Raw genomic sequence first — 16988 nt, 5'->3', positions numbered from 1 at the left:
ATCCAAGAATCATAAATTGGTTGTTTAATCCACCCAGTTTTCCACTTTTGCGAAACCTTCAGAATCACCAAACTCAGGCTCCCCAAAATCAAATAAATGTCCTCTCCTCATTTCCCCCTTGTGAGATATTGCTAAGACATAATCAAGGTTGGTTTTCTTTTACAGTGAGATAAAATAATAAGCTGAGCTTTGCTGGATCCATAGGGTTTTCTAGCAGTCTTCAGTGGAGTGAACAGCACAGATAAAGAAAGCTCAACAAGGCAAGAATTGGACAGTGCATAACTCTGAGAATAACAAACACAAATAGTAATATAAGAGAAGTGAGACCAGTACTGGGAACAGGGATGGTGAGGTGTTTCTCTATGTTGGGGATAAAAATGAATGAAATTCTGGAGCCACTTGAGAGTCATCTCCACAAAGATTACTGCTTCAAGTTTGGCTTATGGTAGAAGAAACTATATAAAGAAAAGTATGTTTCCTTAAAGATATGATATAGGCTTTTACTAATGCAACTGCCATCTATCTAAAAGACTGAGAGACTTTACCTATGGAAGTCATCTTTAAAATTTTGGTTAACAGAACATGGTTTTGTTTGTTTTTTTTGAGACAGGGTCTCGCTATGCAGTTCAGGCTGGCCATGAGCTCACTTTATAGCCCTCGCTAGTCTCAATGATCCTCCTGCCTCAGCCTCCTGAATGCTGAGATTACAGGCATGTGTCACCACATTTTGCATCATATCGCTCTTCCAGGCCATAAGAACAGAGTGAGAGTAGCATGAGACTAAACAGTAACTTAAATGGCAGAGTTTGAAGTAGGAAGTTAAAACCCATAAAAGTCACACAAGGGAGGGAAACTACTACCTTGGCCTCCTCTTTTGCCCAGCAGTTAACAACTGTTTATTAATTAAGCAACTCAAAAATAACACTTATCTAAACCATTTCAAGTAATTCATTTGTAAAAGTCTTTATCCCAATAGATTAGATACTTTAAAACGAGAAAGTTTAGATTGTCATTTCTGCTAAGATTAATGGCACACTTCTTAGCAAGAATCAATGATAAGATTTAATCATCCAGGAAAAAGTTTTAAAAATCCACATGCAAAAGGATGATCTTGAGGCATTTACAGGTAAATTGAGGCTATTTGAGAGTCTATTCATAAGTGAATTAAATCAGATTCACATTTGTAAATATCGTATTGTCTCCCTAGTGTAAAAAATAATAAAAAACTGAAGGAGTAATAAGATCCAAAATGTACAACAGATATGGTAATAATGAAAGGGAAAGAAAGTGCTCAACAGGAAAGAACAACTTGTAGGTATACACGTGTAACTGTATGTATAAGTGTGCAAGACAGATAATCATATTACTAATTCTGAGTTCATCAAAAAGAAGTTTGTGCTATCATTGCTTGATTGTCTATTTTTATGCTTAGATTTTATAACTTGAACAACTACTTCTAAGACAACAATGTAATATATTAACTAGTGTTGATTTCTTACTGTTATTTTTATGAAACTACTATTTCTACCTTTTTTTGTTTTGCTTTTTAAAAATAAAAAATAACCCATGTGACACCTAAAATTAAATCGATTAAAAAAATCTGGATTTTGAGAATGTGAGAGATCCTACTTAGAAACAGTTTAAGTCTTCATCTTCACAACAGTTAATGTTACAACATGGTACATTTTCAAGATAAACAAATAGAAAACATTGTAAAATCATTCCTATCCTCCCCCTCCCCACCCCAATAAGCATCTAATAGCATATTCTAGAAAGCAAAGCTTGTTCATGCAAGTGTCCACCAGAAATAAGCACCACCACCTGCTTCTCAAGTAGCCAGTGACAAGAGAGAAGAGCAGTAAAGAATCTAAGAGTGACTAATACATTGTGCAGGGAAGTGTTCTACAGCTACCGCATGCAGTGGCTGTCAAGCAGGTGACAGAGGCTAGAACAACTCTTGACAGGAGCTGAATGCTCCAAAGCAGAAAGCCCGACTTCCTAGTTCATTTCAGCAAGAGTTCCAGTGTGAAAAAATTCTATCACCAAAAGGACTAGAGGTTGTTACAAAAGAAACTCAGGAACACAACAGCAGTCAGAAGTGCTAAGGTCTTCCATAGTTGAAAATATCCATACATTAGTGTTTTTCACCAATATTTGTTCCACTACAAAACTTTTTCACAATTAATTTAATCACTAATCACATAACAGAGTATGTTTATTTATGACTCTAATAAAAGGCACCTTCAAAATTGGTTTTGTGTATATAAAATTTTGTGTAATTATATATATACTGTATAATGTGTTTCCAATTTCTAAAATCCTGCAGTATAGCTCAGGTTAATGACTCATTTATTTAATCAGGGAACATTTCTCTGGTCTCACCCCCCCCCCCATGGAACATGAGTATTAATTATCATCTTAAAATTGGATCTACCTTTCAAAAATAAAAAGACAGTAAGGGTGTTCTGAAAATTAAGAAAAATTTTAACTGTATCTTCACAATTCAAACTTTAAGTTTTCAAAAATAAAACATTTAATGATCCAAAAATTATACATTTTTCCACCATACTTTAAAGAAAACTGTAGAGCCAACCTATGAATCTGCATGGAAATAAAACATACTTCAGTGATAATGTTTTAGTTTGTATTAGACATATGTTATTTTCTAGGATAATTCCAAAATAAAATTCTTTACCCTAATATATCTACAAATACACTTATACTCATCAAAACACATTTGTACCTAATTTTGGGTAAGATGATGATGAAGTTATATTCCAAGACTCATATAGTAAAGATTTACTCAAAGATGTGCCAATGTTGTAATCTGACACTAATACAACTTCACACTACCTGTGGCCTTCTGTCTGGTTAGATTCTCTTGGGAGTCACATTTTGCTCACAAAATTTTTTAAAAATCATGTTTATTTGATATTACTGAAAAATAGGGATGAGGAAGCAAATTTAAAGGCAAAAAATAAGTAACATTTCAGTTAAAAATCGACTGAATTATGTAACAGCCTATTTCCTAGGCCAGGGAGTAGTCAATTTACAGCACACTGTCTGTGTTGTTTTATTAGAACACAGTAATTTCTATTGCTCTTTTTTAAAAAACTTACTGTCTGGGGCTGCTTTCATATGATGATAGTTAAGATGGTTGTCAAATTAAGAGAATGTATCATCTACAAAGTCTAAAGTATTTATTATCTGGTCCTTTATGGGAAAAAGTAAGGGCCTCTACTCTATCATCTGAGATCACAGCATCAAAATTTCTACTACAGTGCTCAACTGCCTTAACTTTCCCTAGTTCATGACTTGATGTGTGATGCGGAGGTGCCCTTTACTTGAATCTTATTAACACTTAGCTTTATCTGCTGTGTTCCATGAGGTTTCCCATGTACAACATTAGATGGGAAGAAGCTGTGAAGGTTAGCTTTAGATTAGCAAAGACGATTTCCATCAGAATTGCTTGCTGTCTAGACATTTTTCTCATATTGCTGTAAAATTACCATTTCGGAGTCACTGTGAGAGGCCTGACCCAGGCTGGATGCAGACCCTAGCTCAGAGTGAGAAGCTTGGTCAAGGGAGAGGTGGGGCTCAATTATGTCATCGTAATCATCTTCCTCTGTGTCCCCCTCCCCATCGGCAAAAGTACCTCTAGTCAAGAAATCGGAGCGCGTCCGCGCCATTCGCGCTTTCTTTTTATGGGCTGGTCTGGCAACCTGCTTGACCAAATGATAAAACAAATAACACAACGTTTTGTTTTGGTTTTTGGAGATGATGCCAATGAAAAAGGACTCATGAATTTCTTGAAACATCCCTCCACCCCAACATGGCCTTTCCATTAATGGAAGTAACAACAGGGATGGTGAAAAGAAATCCATACAGATTACTCTGGACAAAGGGTAAGAAGGAAAGCTAAAAATCTATATCATGCTTTTTCACAGCCAAGTCAGTAACCCTTCCTTGCCATAACAGGTCACACCAAAGTCATCTCAATAAATTGTCTTTAATCCAAGCAACTTCTATTTTATAAACATAATTTGGATTTTAGGCATTACTCACTGCCTGGAGTATACCTTACTACTTTTAACAGGTTTAGCTCATGGCTTCTTTAACACTGGGAGTAGATAAGGTGTTAGGCCTACAAGAACAGTAATTTCCAAAATAATCTGCATCTACTTCACACAGAAGATGAACAGGTCCAATATTTACCTCTCGTTGACCAGGCCCAGCTAACTTCAGAGGTTTCCAAGTTGGTTCATCTTGTTTATGGACATGAGGATTTTTACTGCTTAATACTTCCTTGTTGACACTTTAAAACAATAAGATTATATTTCAGTTCTTTGCAGATATTCTATAGAAAATGAATATTATACCCAAGTATTATCAAGAATCTGCACAGATGACTGAATTCCTAGATGTTTTGCTTTGGTAATCACTGGGTATACTCCCTATGGTGACATATGTTTAAGAATAGTAGCAGCAGGGACCAGAAATACAGCTCAGCAGCAGTGTCTGCCTGGCAAGCACAAGATCCTAAGTTTGATTCCCAGTACCAAAAAAAAAAAAAAAAAAAAAAAAAAGAATAGTAGCAGCAAAAGTAGTTCAAAACCCTAAGTAGATCTGATTGTGAACAAAGGAAAGTATCATGTCCCCCAAACTTGTAGCTAGGTCTTATTAGGACTCTTTTAATCTAACAATAATATACCTGATAAGCAGCCATCTAAGGATGAGGACTTAACTTTTTTTTTTTTAACACTGAAATGGCTCCTGAGAGAAACTTCTTTGAACTAGAGATACAGCTCAGCGGTAGGACCCTAGGTTCAAGTGCATGAGGCTCTTCCTGGGTTGGAGCCTCAGTACTACAAAATCTAGTATTTAAAAAGTTGCCTCTGGGAAGTGTTTTTTTTTTTTTTTAAATTAAGTCAACTTTTTCTAAAATCTTTACAATTTGCATTTATTATCTTACTTCTAAAACCTGAAATTAGATAATAATAATGGCAGGAAAAGACATTTATCAAGATAAAAGAAGCATTAAAATCTAGTCATTAAAATCTCCACATTAATAGCTAGGCATGATGGCACACGCCTGTAATCCTAGGATTTGGGAGGCTGAGGCAGGAGAATATGCTGAGTTCAAGACCAGCCTGGGTTACAAACTGAACTTGAGGCCAGCCTGAACTGCACAGTGAGATCCTGTTTCAAAAAGACCACCAAAAAAAAAAAAAAAAAAAAATCTCATCATTAATATCATCTAATAATTAAAATCTCTTGCCAAATCCCTCTTGTCACAGCTGACCCTATTGGTCTATCTCCAAAGAGAAGGAGAACAACTAGTAAGACCTTTACCACCCAAAGTAGCTTTAAAAATCACAGTTATTTTAGATTTCTACAGATTTATATTTATTTTTGTTCTCACTGATTAAACAGGTGAAGATCACTGTGTATCCATCACCAATATGTTACAGAAAAAACACTAATCTAGTATTACTATCTAATTGAGAAATTCAAGTTCTAGTACCAATTACTTCTCTAAATATGTAACACTGAATCATTTTACCACTATGGACCCTAGTGATCTCATTTCTAGTATGTGAGAAACTGGACTAGATAATTCAGAAACACCAGCATGCACACACTTCACACTATTAAACTCAATCAGATTAACAGAAGATATATTTTTAAATTTTCTTACTGGTTTACATGCTACACAGAGCCTTTACTCTTCTGCGCAATCTCTAGGTTTAAGAAAGGGACTTCAAAGTGTCATTAAGTTTATCTGCATTTTCTAACAGTGTAGAAACCTTGAGTGGGAAAATAAAATGTTAAGAGTCTCCTGTCCATATTTGCAAAGGATTTCTATAAAATCTGTATGTAATTTAAGGCCTAAATGATTTAAATGGTGACTACTATAGGAGAGAAAAGTCTTTTTATTAACGTGAAATTTAGTATTTTTGCCCTAAGGTATAGTCAACAGTGATGTCTTCCACAGGCACTACAAGAGCACCAAATACAGACAATACAAGCATCTTAAATTTTATCCAACTTGTTATGGATCATTTTGAAAATGCTCTTCTGGGATGCTCAGTCCTGTGTTTAACACTGAATGAAAAGATTTTCTCATGACTACTGTGAGCTAAAAAAGATCTTAAAAGAACTTCTGCTTATGTAAGGTATCTAAAATAGCTGAGCTCTTAGAAAATAGAATAGTAGTTGCCAAGGGTTAAGGAGAAGGGAAAAGGCAGTTGTTTCACAGGTATATGGCTCAGTTACACAAAATGAAAAAGTTCTAGAGAGCTGCTGAACAACCATGTTAATAGAGTTAAAACTACTGTTGACTGTAACACTTAAAAATGGTAAAAGATGGTAAATTTACATCACACAAACACATCTGCCCATCTGCCACACCCACACATGTATAAAAAAATAATGAAGGCCATAAATAGACCAACAACTATGACAAACACATTTACTTCATTAAAGCCTGACACTGGCTGGCTTGGACAGCCACATTTCTTTCACGGTTCTAGAGTGATGTGCGCATGTGCTGATCTGCCCCTTGTACATTCTCTTTTTTTTTTCTTTCTTTCTTTTCATTTTTATCGGTACTGGGGATCGAACTCACGACCGACTGCTTGCAAGGCAGGAACTTATGCCGCTGAGCTAAATCCCCAGCCCCTGTACATTCTCCTTGACTTAATGGAGAAGAATCAAGAGCTCTGCTACCTGCGTTCAGAGAATCATAGGAGGTAACTATATCCAATTTCAAGTACTTGACAGAATCAATGCTTTGTTCTGTCTCTAAGAGTATTTTTACAAGAAGAAAATGGTTAATTTGAGCAGTATCCACACAAATAAGTGGAGCAGAAAAAGACACCATAAAAATACTCCAAAAACATGTCCATATATAGCTACAGGTAAACATTCTACTTACACAGGAATACTTGTATTGTCCTTTGATGTGAAGAAAATGGCCTTCGTACTTCTCTCTCTGGAAGGGTCTTCAGACTTGTGGTCATAAGACTGACCTGCTCTAAGGTGTTCTCGTTTTGAAATGTGATCATTAGAGAGTTTACAGGCAATATCCTGCTGGGTGCCTGTTCTTTCTGTCTTGGACAATTCCTTGGCATTACTAGACTGGCATGGGTTTCCTTTTCTTTCAAAGAAAATTGTGACTGAGCGGTCCGTCATGGGTAAATGAGCAGAGGGACTGTCCTTTGAGGCAAAAACAGCATCTCTTACAGTTACTGATGGGGATCCTAGTCCCCTGGGTTCTCCCTTGAATGGAGTACTTGGGAGAAATAGAGAGGATGGCCTCTCAGCTCTTGGCTTTGATTGACAGAATGATGGTGTCAGGGAAGACTCTCCAGCTCTTGGTTTTTCAATTGTCTTGAAGGCTTTGCGCTCTTTTTCTAGAATATCTGTTTGCTGTCGAATCTGTTCCATCATTTCTTTTTCATTTTGCTGCTGCAGCTGCTTTTGCCTTTCTTCCTTCTCTGTGTTTAGTTTTTCTAATTTCTTAAGCACATTATTAGAAGAATCCATATTCAAAGAAGGAACCACTTGGTCTCCTGAGAAGTGAGACATTCTTGCTTCTCTGCTGAAATCGAAAGTATGAGGTGTCCCTAGTGTATGGTTGTGTTCCAAATGTTTATTTCTTTGGACATGCTGGGAACTTGTTTTTAGGGTGTCTTGATGGGGAATATAAAAAAAAGTAGGCAAACTATTTGACATAGAAGAATCTCTCTGCTGTGTCCTACAGGTGATAGGTTCAGAACCACAGACCCACTTTTCCTGCATAGTCTCATTCTTTAAGGGCTCTGAGTCAGGGTATGCTCCCTTCTGAATCCATGCAGAGCTGGTCTCACTTGAGGCACTGAGGGAATTGTCCTGTGAATCAGATTTTACACTGAGAGACATATTTGGTGATGGCAAGTGTCCTTCATCTAAAACTATAGACTCTAGCTTGCTCTTCTGGCTGTCTTCACAGCTTAGAAGTTCCAAGCTTCCTTGAGAGCTTTCACTATCAGGGGTGTCCTGTGGAGACTGGAGGCCTTCAGGTATCAGTTCTGTAGACCATCTCCGTTCCTCTGAAGGAGACATACCACCAAGAGAACGAACTTTCAGCAGTTCCAAGCTAAATATAGCTTGCTCTAGCTCTCTCATTCTCCGGCTTTCTCTTTTGGCCCGCCCTACTTTTTTCTGGTGGAGATCTTCCAATGATTTGGGTCTTTCTCTGACAATCACCTCTTGCTGTAAGTCCATACCACTTTGGCTTCTGGTTCTCTCCTGCCTCTTGTCTAGAGATTCTTCTGAGCCCTCCATTGAACTGTCACAGCCAATGTGACTGCTATCCATCACAGATTTACTTTCCTCTATGGCTTTTACTCTGCTGTCAAAGGAACAATCCTCCCATTCTGAAGGGTCTGAACCCTGAATTTTCAGAGCTCTAAATGCCTTGACAGTCATTAATCCATGGTCTAGTTTTGTTTCTTTTAGCTTCTGTTCTTTTAAGGCTTTATATCTACATGAAAATAGATATAAATGAGTTATGGATACCTATGGATACACTGATTAGGAATTTAAAAAGAAATGGAAGGTCACAAACTTACTTTCTTGTTTTAAAGACAGTCTACTATGTTGTAATTGTTGAGGATGGCCTCAAACTCCGTACTTAATCAGTCAGTCAGCCCTCAGTAGCTGGAACTACTGGTATATGCCACTGCACCTAGCTTTTAACATTTTCATTTTATAATTCCTAAGCATTTCTTAACTTAATCATACCATTATAATCCTTCTGTTTCCATGATATAGAGGATATTTATTACGTGTATCAAATTTCTTTCTTTCATTTTTAGTTTTCTGAGACAGGATCTTGCTCCATAGATCAGGTGTGCCTTGAACTAACCATGTAGCTCAGGCTGGCTTCAAACTTGCAGTGATTCTCTCACCTCAGGCTCACAAGTGCTAGGATTATAAGTGTGTGTCATTTTGCCCAAGTATGCATATTATTTCGAACTGGGCATTCCAGTCAAAATGTCAACTATTTAAGAAGTAAAGCTCTCATTTTAATACTATCCTTACTTTAATACAGACCTTAAATATGAAATTAATGTTTCTAAAGGTAAAAAGCTGAATTCTGCTGGTATTCATGCCCACAAATCCCAACAGTTAAGAAGCAGGGGCAGGAGCACTGCTGCAAGTTCAAGGCCAGCCTGAGCTACACAATGAGACTCTGTCTCAAAAAATGAACAAACAAACAAACAAACAAACAAAAAAACCCAAAAAAGTTGAATACTTTCAGTTTTGTAAGATTAAATCTAATGTGAAAGTTCATTATTGCAGTTATAACCACAAGCTATGAGGAATTCCAATTCATTTTAATTCAATAGATACTTATTTAACTTACCCTGTAGCTCAGACCTTATACTTTAAAATTGGCAGAAGTATCATAGTGTAGTGAAGAAAACAAATTGTATATAACCAGTAATAGTACACAAAGTAGTTAGGAAGACAGGAGGAGTAATTACAGTAACAGAGATTACCTTTGTCTTGCTGCAAATCCTCTACATGTTGACTGTAAAAGGATAATTGCATTCCTTTGTTCTTGATAACGCTTACTTTCCTTGTAGCCTTTCCATCTTGCCTGTATGCAGGTAGCAGCCCTGTGCCTGTGCCTACAGAGGTTCCTCCATCTCTGCTGGATGACTATGACCGCAGCCCTTAGCTCCAAGTACCTTTGCCTCTCTAAGTGAGCACGCCAGGAAGCTTGGAGGAAAGTAGCTGCACTCTCCATGACAAAAGCAACCTTCTGCACAGCTGCAGCTCTGACTTGCTTCCCTTTTAGGTAATTCCTCCAGAATCTCTGGAAGACAAAAAACAACATGGGTAGTCACATTACCATATATTTGCACAGAAAAGGGGAAAAAAAGATGAATTTCTTACTTACAAGTCATGTAGCTAAGCAGCTAAACTGTCAGTGAATAAAAGATAAAAATTTTCCAGATATGTTTGGATAAGTAACTATTTCAAATAATATAACCTTCATCAAGTTAACTACATAACTTAAAAATTTTAGATACTTTCATGTCCTACAAATTCATTTCAACAAGTTATATTCTTTTTTGATACAATTTGCTCTAATAATATTAATGGGTGTAAGGCAACCAAAAGTCAATATACTACAGATTTTCTTACACAAACAAAAATGTCTTGTGGAGAATATCCAAGGATATAAAAAAACTGGGGGAATAACACATAAATGTGACATAAAGGGCCCATCATCCAATAAATGCTAATGTGCATGTAAGTCTCAAATGTCACTCAGCAAACTATTACATAAAAAGAACCACTCTACAAAAATTAAGATACATGACTCCTTGGCCCTGTTTAAACTTCAAAAAACATTGTAAATATAAATTCAATTTAAATTCAGTAAATCAATATTAACTGTCAACTATAATATGCTAGGTAATCTGTTGGGTGCTAGAACATATCAAAACTGAGTAGAATACTTTCCCATCTCTGGTGTTCACATTATTATTTAAAAGTTACACAGTGAAACTATTTCTAGTCATTGAACAAAGAACAAATAAAGCAATCGGTCTTATGTAAAGAAGCCTCTGCTTCGCACCTGGATAACAATGGCTGCCTGTCTCAGACGGAGGAAATGCTGTCTACACAGCAGCACCCGGAACCACCGCTGCAACAACACAATTCTACGGAGCACCTCCCGGTGAAGCAGATCTTGTAAGTGCTGCCGTTCCTGCTCTTTTAGGAAGATCTACCACAAGGAGAAACACAGGGAATGTAGCTTAAGAAGAAATTAAAACTTTGCTTTCATGAATTACTCTTCTTGTGGCAAGTTTTCCCACAAGAACAAATACAATGCAGACATGTAAATGAAGGACTGAAAAATTAAGTCTTGTATCAGCTGATCTAAAGTAGTCATCCTCAAATTGAAAAGATATTAAAATACAGGAGGGGAAATAAGAAGATGAACAAGAGTACAAAAATTCCACTGGTAGTGACTGGATACATTATTCCTTTGGGAAAATCACTTAATGAATTGATGTACAATTGAAAATGCATCAAAATAATATTTTTCAAGGGCCTTACAGGGGGAAAGATTGAGAACTATATTTTGAAACTTAATCATGTGAATAAACCAATGACAACAGAATTTTTTAAATTTAGCATTCATCAAAGACTTATGGTCAAAGTTATCAATTAGGTAACTTATTTACTTCTTCCTTCCCCTAACACATTCTTAGAGACTTTGCAGTATACAAAAATAAATTAAGAGACATCTGTTTGGAAACAAAATTTATACTTCACTTTTAAATGCAGAAAAATATTATGCACCCTAAGAAGAAAACAATGAACTAATAAAGGCTAGAGACAGAAGATGTCAACTGAGTAACCCAAAGGGTTACTAAATAATAAAAGCATGGACAGAGGACAACAGAATAATTCATTTTCATGAAGAGGATAATGAATCATGTGAAGACACAACAGGAAGTTTTTTAAAAAGAGGAAGATGTTTGAATTTAATGAGGAAGTTACTGGGGGATTATTATTGAGCAAGAGGCCAAGACAAAATATATTCAGATCCTTTTAATAAGAACTAAAACAGATAAGTAGTAAATAAACATCTGTTATTCTAAAGGTAACTTACATAAGAAAAGCGAAAGAAAAGAAAATGGAAGCTAAAGGACAGAAAAAGGGACACGATATAAAAATCATCTGTTACTAAAATGAGAAACAGAAAGAATTATATTGAAGGATATGCCAAAATGATTACAGTTTCTAGCCTGAGAGAAGGAAAAAGAGTGAAAGGAAAAAAGCAGCTAATAAATTAAGGCCAGTAGGGAAATACGGACAAGTGAGTTGCTAACTATAGCAGAGTATCTAGTCAGAGATGGTTTAAATTACAGTTAAAATTACAGTCACAACTATAGCACTGACCAGAAATACTGTTAATTCTGGCTATATTATTTACAAAACCTTAATCAATTTCCTTATGAATCTCATACATGCTACTTTTTAAATAAAAATCTTCATAGTCAACAACTGACATTATTATTAAAATGAAAATGTACTCAGACATTATTATTAAAATGAAAATGTACTCAGATTTGACAAAGGAGGTATCTATATATCTATGTATCTATATATATTTTATATTTACCATGGTTTTTCCAACTTGGTAACTATCTGGATTAAGATTTATTTTCCCAAAGAAATCCTGAATATTAAATTTGGATGGAATAATACTTTGAGGAAGAAGTACATGAAAGTGGCTAACGAAATCCTGAAAAATAAAAAGAAAATGCTGTAAAATCACAAGAGAATTATATGTAAGCAAAATACTAAACAACTTAATTATCCTTTAATCTTATTCTTTTAAACAAGATGAAACAAAAAGAGGTGGCTATTAATTTAACATATCATAAAAGATAAACAACATGGGAAGGGAAAAAGAAACTGAGTTCTGCCTATTAATACTATGGAAATGAAAGAAGAAAGGCAGACGTTATTTATCTCTTTTGAGAAATATATATGAGAGATCAAAGAAAAGATAATTTTTTTTTTGTCTTTTTTTTTTTTTTTTGGTCTTTTTCCTTTTTATCGGTACCGGGGATCGAACTCACGACCACCTGCTTGCAAGGCAGGTGCTTATGCCACTGAGCTAAACCTCCAGCCCCAAAGAAAAGATAATTTAGCAAGAAGCTGAAATTCTTAGCCAGGAAACAAACAGAAAAAGCTAATGTGGCAACTTTTTATTTTATTTTTAGTATTGAGGATTGAACCATTCAGAATGGGCTATTTCCCAGACTTTATTTTTCTTTCGGTTTTGAGACCGGATCTCACCAAGTTACTAAGCTGCTTAGGCTTGCCTTGAACTTATGATGATCCTCCTGCCTCAGCCTTACCAGAGTGCTGAGATAACAGATGTGTGCCACTATGGGCTGGCATGGCAGCTATGAACAGGTATAACTCAGAACAAAGATTTCTTTCCCAATACATGAAAGATTCTAATACAATAACTCCAATATAATTTTCACAGCCATAGCAGTAAATACACAGGTAAAATAATACCTATGTAACTTCCTGGCAGCTTCCTATGAAAGAAAATTGTACCAGGAAAACTGTTGCATCTAGGTAATTTTAACTGACTACTTCAATTACAGGAACAATCAGCATGAAGAACTGCATTATCAGTCAATTTACTAATAGTAAACACTCTGATCTAACAGCCACACACTGGATTCTATTACAACATAAGCTTAATGATGCTACTAGTATCCAAAAAAACACCACTTTTTAAAACCTTTTCAACTCTGTATAACAAAAGGCAGAGCAAAAAGCAAGAATTAAGGGAAATAAACAATTGAGCCCCAATAAGATACGTGAAAATTTATCTGATGTGAATATATAAATGCCACTTTAGAAGCACAACCTGAAAAGAGTATTTGCAGCTGTATCCTGATTGGCAGATCCGAACTGTCTCCAGCATTCCTGTGTACCGGAGCTGTCTGAGTACCAAGGCATCGTTGAACCTTAAAGGCAGCTTAAACAAAACAAGCGGAAAAAGGTGAACCCAGAACAGTATTGCCTCTAAATTACTGTTTATCTCATAATCATGGCTAACTTTTGAGTATTCAGGGACTGCCTTGAGGTTGCCAGGTCAAGACACAGCCAAGGCAACAGGATAAGCTCACATCCCAGGTGGTAGTTACAGAACAGTTCTGTTGACCCAGGAGGAAAAGAGAGAACCAAGCTTCTAAGTGTCTCTGACTGTGCAGGTACAAGACCTTGCAGGAATATGGGTGTCCACAGAGACATCATAGTCCATTTATTATAAAATTTATAACATGAGTAATCTACTTAAACATAGTCAAGACCTACTTGTACAGTATTTTTATTTCTGTTGTGATTGTATTTTCTTTTTTGAGATGGAGTCTTGCTGTGTTGTCGAGGTTGGTCTAGAACTCCTAGGCTCAAATGATTCTTCTGATTCAGCCACTCTTGTGCTAGCACTATACAGGTATCTGTTATCACATCTAGGGTCTATTTTTACATTTCACTTACTGTTACCTACAATAGCATAAGAAACCCTCTGTATGTCAGTTGTCTTGGTTAAATGAGAGCTTAAGGATTTTTTTTTCCCAGTGAAAGGTGCAGAGTAGTTTATTTCTCTAATACTTTTTTTTATGATAGTAACATAAAAAAGCTCTAAAAAAAAACCTCATAGTCCCTCAGAATTAATCTCTTCATTATAGGCATTGACAAGGAGAGGCTAATGTGAGGTAGCCACTCAACATCAACCTTAACATCCTATCACTCCCAAGATACCTCATCAGGCATGTGTTTGGATATTAAAAAGAAGATACACAGGAGTCTCTGATATTTCTCTGTTTCCTAAATAGTATTTTCAGTGATCCTCTAAGGCAATCTCAAGCACTTTCCCCTGCAGCTAGATGAAACACACTAGCTATCATGGAAAACAAAATGAACAATTACTGTCAGACAATAGTTAACATTTAGTATTCTGTACCCTGAAATACTCCATGTATAGTAAGATCTCAGTAATTGAAACTCAAACTTCTATTTAAATATAGTAGTTTCTTTTGTAGTCATTCGAAGAGTCATTTATTTAATAACTACTTAGTACAGGAAGGAATTAAGCACTTTACAGGTATTAACATATATGGTCACAAAGCAGTAAGAGATTATTCCTAGAATTATAGTTTATTATTACATATGTTAAAACCTTTTCATTTTAATTTTTGTATATGTTTATAGCATATGTTTATAGTACATAAAGCACTAACTGAAATGCTTAAGCCACAGAATAATCAAGTGCTATGGTTTATATCTAGATGTCTCTCAAAAGCCTTAAGCTCATAGCCCCGGGGTTGGGGGCTGGTGGTAGGAGACAGGTTACTGGGAATGTGACCTGGGAGGGTTTTAGTCCCCTTTCTGACTCCTCCCTTGATGTTCTCTGATTTCTGTCTACGCCACCCTGCCTTGGAACCAGCTAACTATGAACTGAAACCTCTATAAACTGTAAGCTGAAATCAATCTTTCTTCCTATAGTGTCGGGTACTGCGTCTCAACAATGAACAAAGTTCACTGATATCAAGTAACTGCTCTAAAATTTTAAATAACAGAGCTGCATATTATTTCTGTAAAAAATGAGAAAGCTGTACATCCCTACTATATTTTGCTATTTAGGCTGGAACTACTTTTTCCTATGATGAACATAAAAATGACAAAGATTTACATAAATATTTATAAAGAGTTATTTTTATGTTTTGAATTGTCTGTGTTTCTTAATTATAGGAATTGCCATAGAAAAGAGAAAGAAACCAAGAATGAGATCTTCTCTAAGTTACAGGAACAAGAATCCCTAAACATGAAAAATATACAGCAGTTTTTTAAGAGGTATAGCACATATCCCAAAACAAGACCTTTCAAGTCAAGTAAGCTCATTTCTTTTCTTTCTTTCTTTTTTGGTACCAGGGATTAAACTCACGACTTCGTACTTGCCAGGCAGGCACTTAACTTCACAGCCCCAAGTAAGCTCATTTCTAAAGACATTTCCAGGTTATTTGCTTTTCCAATTCTAGAGATGCTAAATCAAGCTGGCACAAACACATTAAAGATAGGTAAATGTGGACATCAGAATGGGAGCCATAAAAATACTTATGAACATTATTTTCCTTAAAAAATTAAAAATAGCTTTCCGTCTCACCAATCTCTTTAAAAATAATTTAAATCTTGGTTTGAAGTAACCGGAGCTACATGGTAACATTCACAGAACATTTTTACCTTTTCAGCATTGGAACGAATGCATTTCACAAAATACGGTTCTGCTTGATCTAGTGTTTCCATCAGCTTGCTTAATGAAGCCTGTAATTCAAAGCAACACAGTTAGCAAACTCTCCAGTTCCAAACTAGCTACCAATAATTTATAAAACAAATAATAGTGGCAGAGTATGTAAAAATTGTCTACAAACACAGAAAAGAGTTTTCTTCTAGAAAGCAAACTGTATTTCCCCATTCTGGTTAAATTTAGCATAAAGACAAGGATGGTAGTTCAGTTTTAAAGCTGATAATGATAATGGTAAATACTGCAGATATATTTCAGAATAATATAAGTAGAGAAAATTTTTGTCAATATTTTTCAAATTTCCTTACACAACTTTATTCAAATGTGTGCATTTTTGAAGAACTTTAAAACTCATCCAGGAGGGTATCCAGTAAATAAGCACTCTATTGCTTTAATTTTAATGTTTCTAGAATATGTAGCAATGTCTACTCTTTCATTCCAGAAATGATAATTTGTAATGTCTTTTTTTCTGGATTAGTCTAGCTAGAGATTTACAAATTTTTACATCGGTTCAAAGAATTACCACTTTGGTTTCAGTGATTTTTTCTTTATTTTTGTTTTCAATTTTATTCAATTATCTTTTTATTTCCTTTCCTAAATATAGATGTGCTCATATTTTTCTTTTAGTTTCATGAGGTTTGTGTTTAAATATTTAGGACTTCTATTACCACATAAACAAACACTTAGGGTTACATATTCAAAGTAAATTACCCCTTTATCATTACAAAATATTCCCCTTTACCCCTGGTAATTTCCTCCATTCTGAAGTTTACTTATCTGGGAAACAAGGGAGAGAAAGGCTACTTTCTGTTACTTCAAACAAAGGACTGTGCTGACTCATAATAAAATACTGGTGGCAAGGCCAACCTGGGCTACAAAGTGAGTTCAAAGCCAGTCTGACTGCATAGTGATACCTTGACTAAAAAGACAGACAGACTGACTGACTGACTGGCTAAATAAATGTGGCTGTATCTCCCAGCAGCATGAAAGTCCTAAGTAGCTGAGCTGAGTCTGCCTGTCAGGCTGGGAGAGGAGCAGCAGATTTATCAGCAAGTTTAAGATATCTCAGCAACAACATTACATCAAG

At 35.7% G+C, this 16988-nt stretch overlaps 1 protein-coding gene across 10 annotated transcripts in view; it reads right to left on the bottom strand.

Annotated features, from left to right (window-relative positions):
• The window catches only part of Myo9a (myosin IXA), a 351801-nt gene that overhangs the window by 64727 nt on the left and 270086 nt on the right, over positions 1 to 16988 (bottom strand). For 7 of the 10 annotated variants that reach the window (XM_063246690.1, XM_063246689.1, XM_063246687.1 and 4 more), the window contains 8 exons: positions 15841 to 15921; positions 13466 to 13576; positions 12194 to 12316; positions 10637 to 10786; positions 9549 to 9868; positions 6938 to 8527; positions 4216 to 4315; positions 3510 to 3725 (listed from right to left, as the gene is read on the bottom strand). In XM_063246690.1, coding sequence (XP_063102760.1) covers positions 3510 to 3725; positions 4216 to 4315; positions 6938 to 8527; positions 9549 to 9868; positions 10637 to 10786; positions 12194 to 12316; positions 13466 to 13576; positions 15841 to 15921 — 2691 coding nt within the window. The remainder of the gene's footprint in view (positions 1 to 3509; positions 3726 to 4215; positions 4316 to 6937; positions 8528 to 9548; positions 9869 to 10636; positions 10787 to 12193; positions 12317 to 13465; positions 13577 to 15840; positions 15922 to 16988) is intronic. The other 3 variants (XM_063246695.1, XM_063246696.1, XM_063246691.1) reach the window with 2 other exon arrangements.

The sequence above is a fragment of the Cavia porcellus genome, unplaced genomic scaffold (assembly GCF_034190915.1).
Source record: "Cavia porcellus strain 051 isolate PalLab524CR breed Dunkin Hartley unplaced genomic scaffold, mCavPor4.1 scaffold_4, whole genome shotgun sequence".
NCBI classification, from domain to species: Eukaryota; Metazoa; Chordata; class Mammalia; order Rodentia; family Caviidae; genus Cavia; species Cavia porcellus.
Note: the sequence above shows the minus strand (reverse complement) of the source record. Positions and strands in the feature narration are given on the sequence as shown.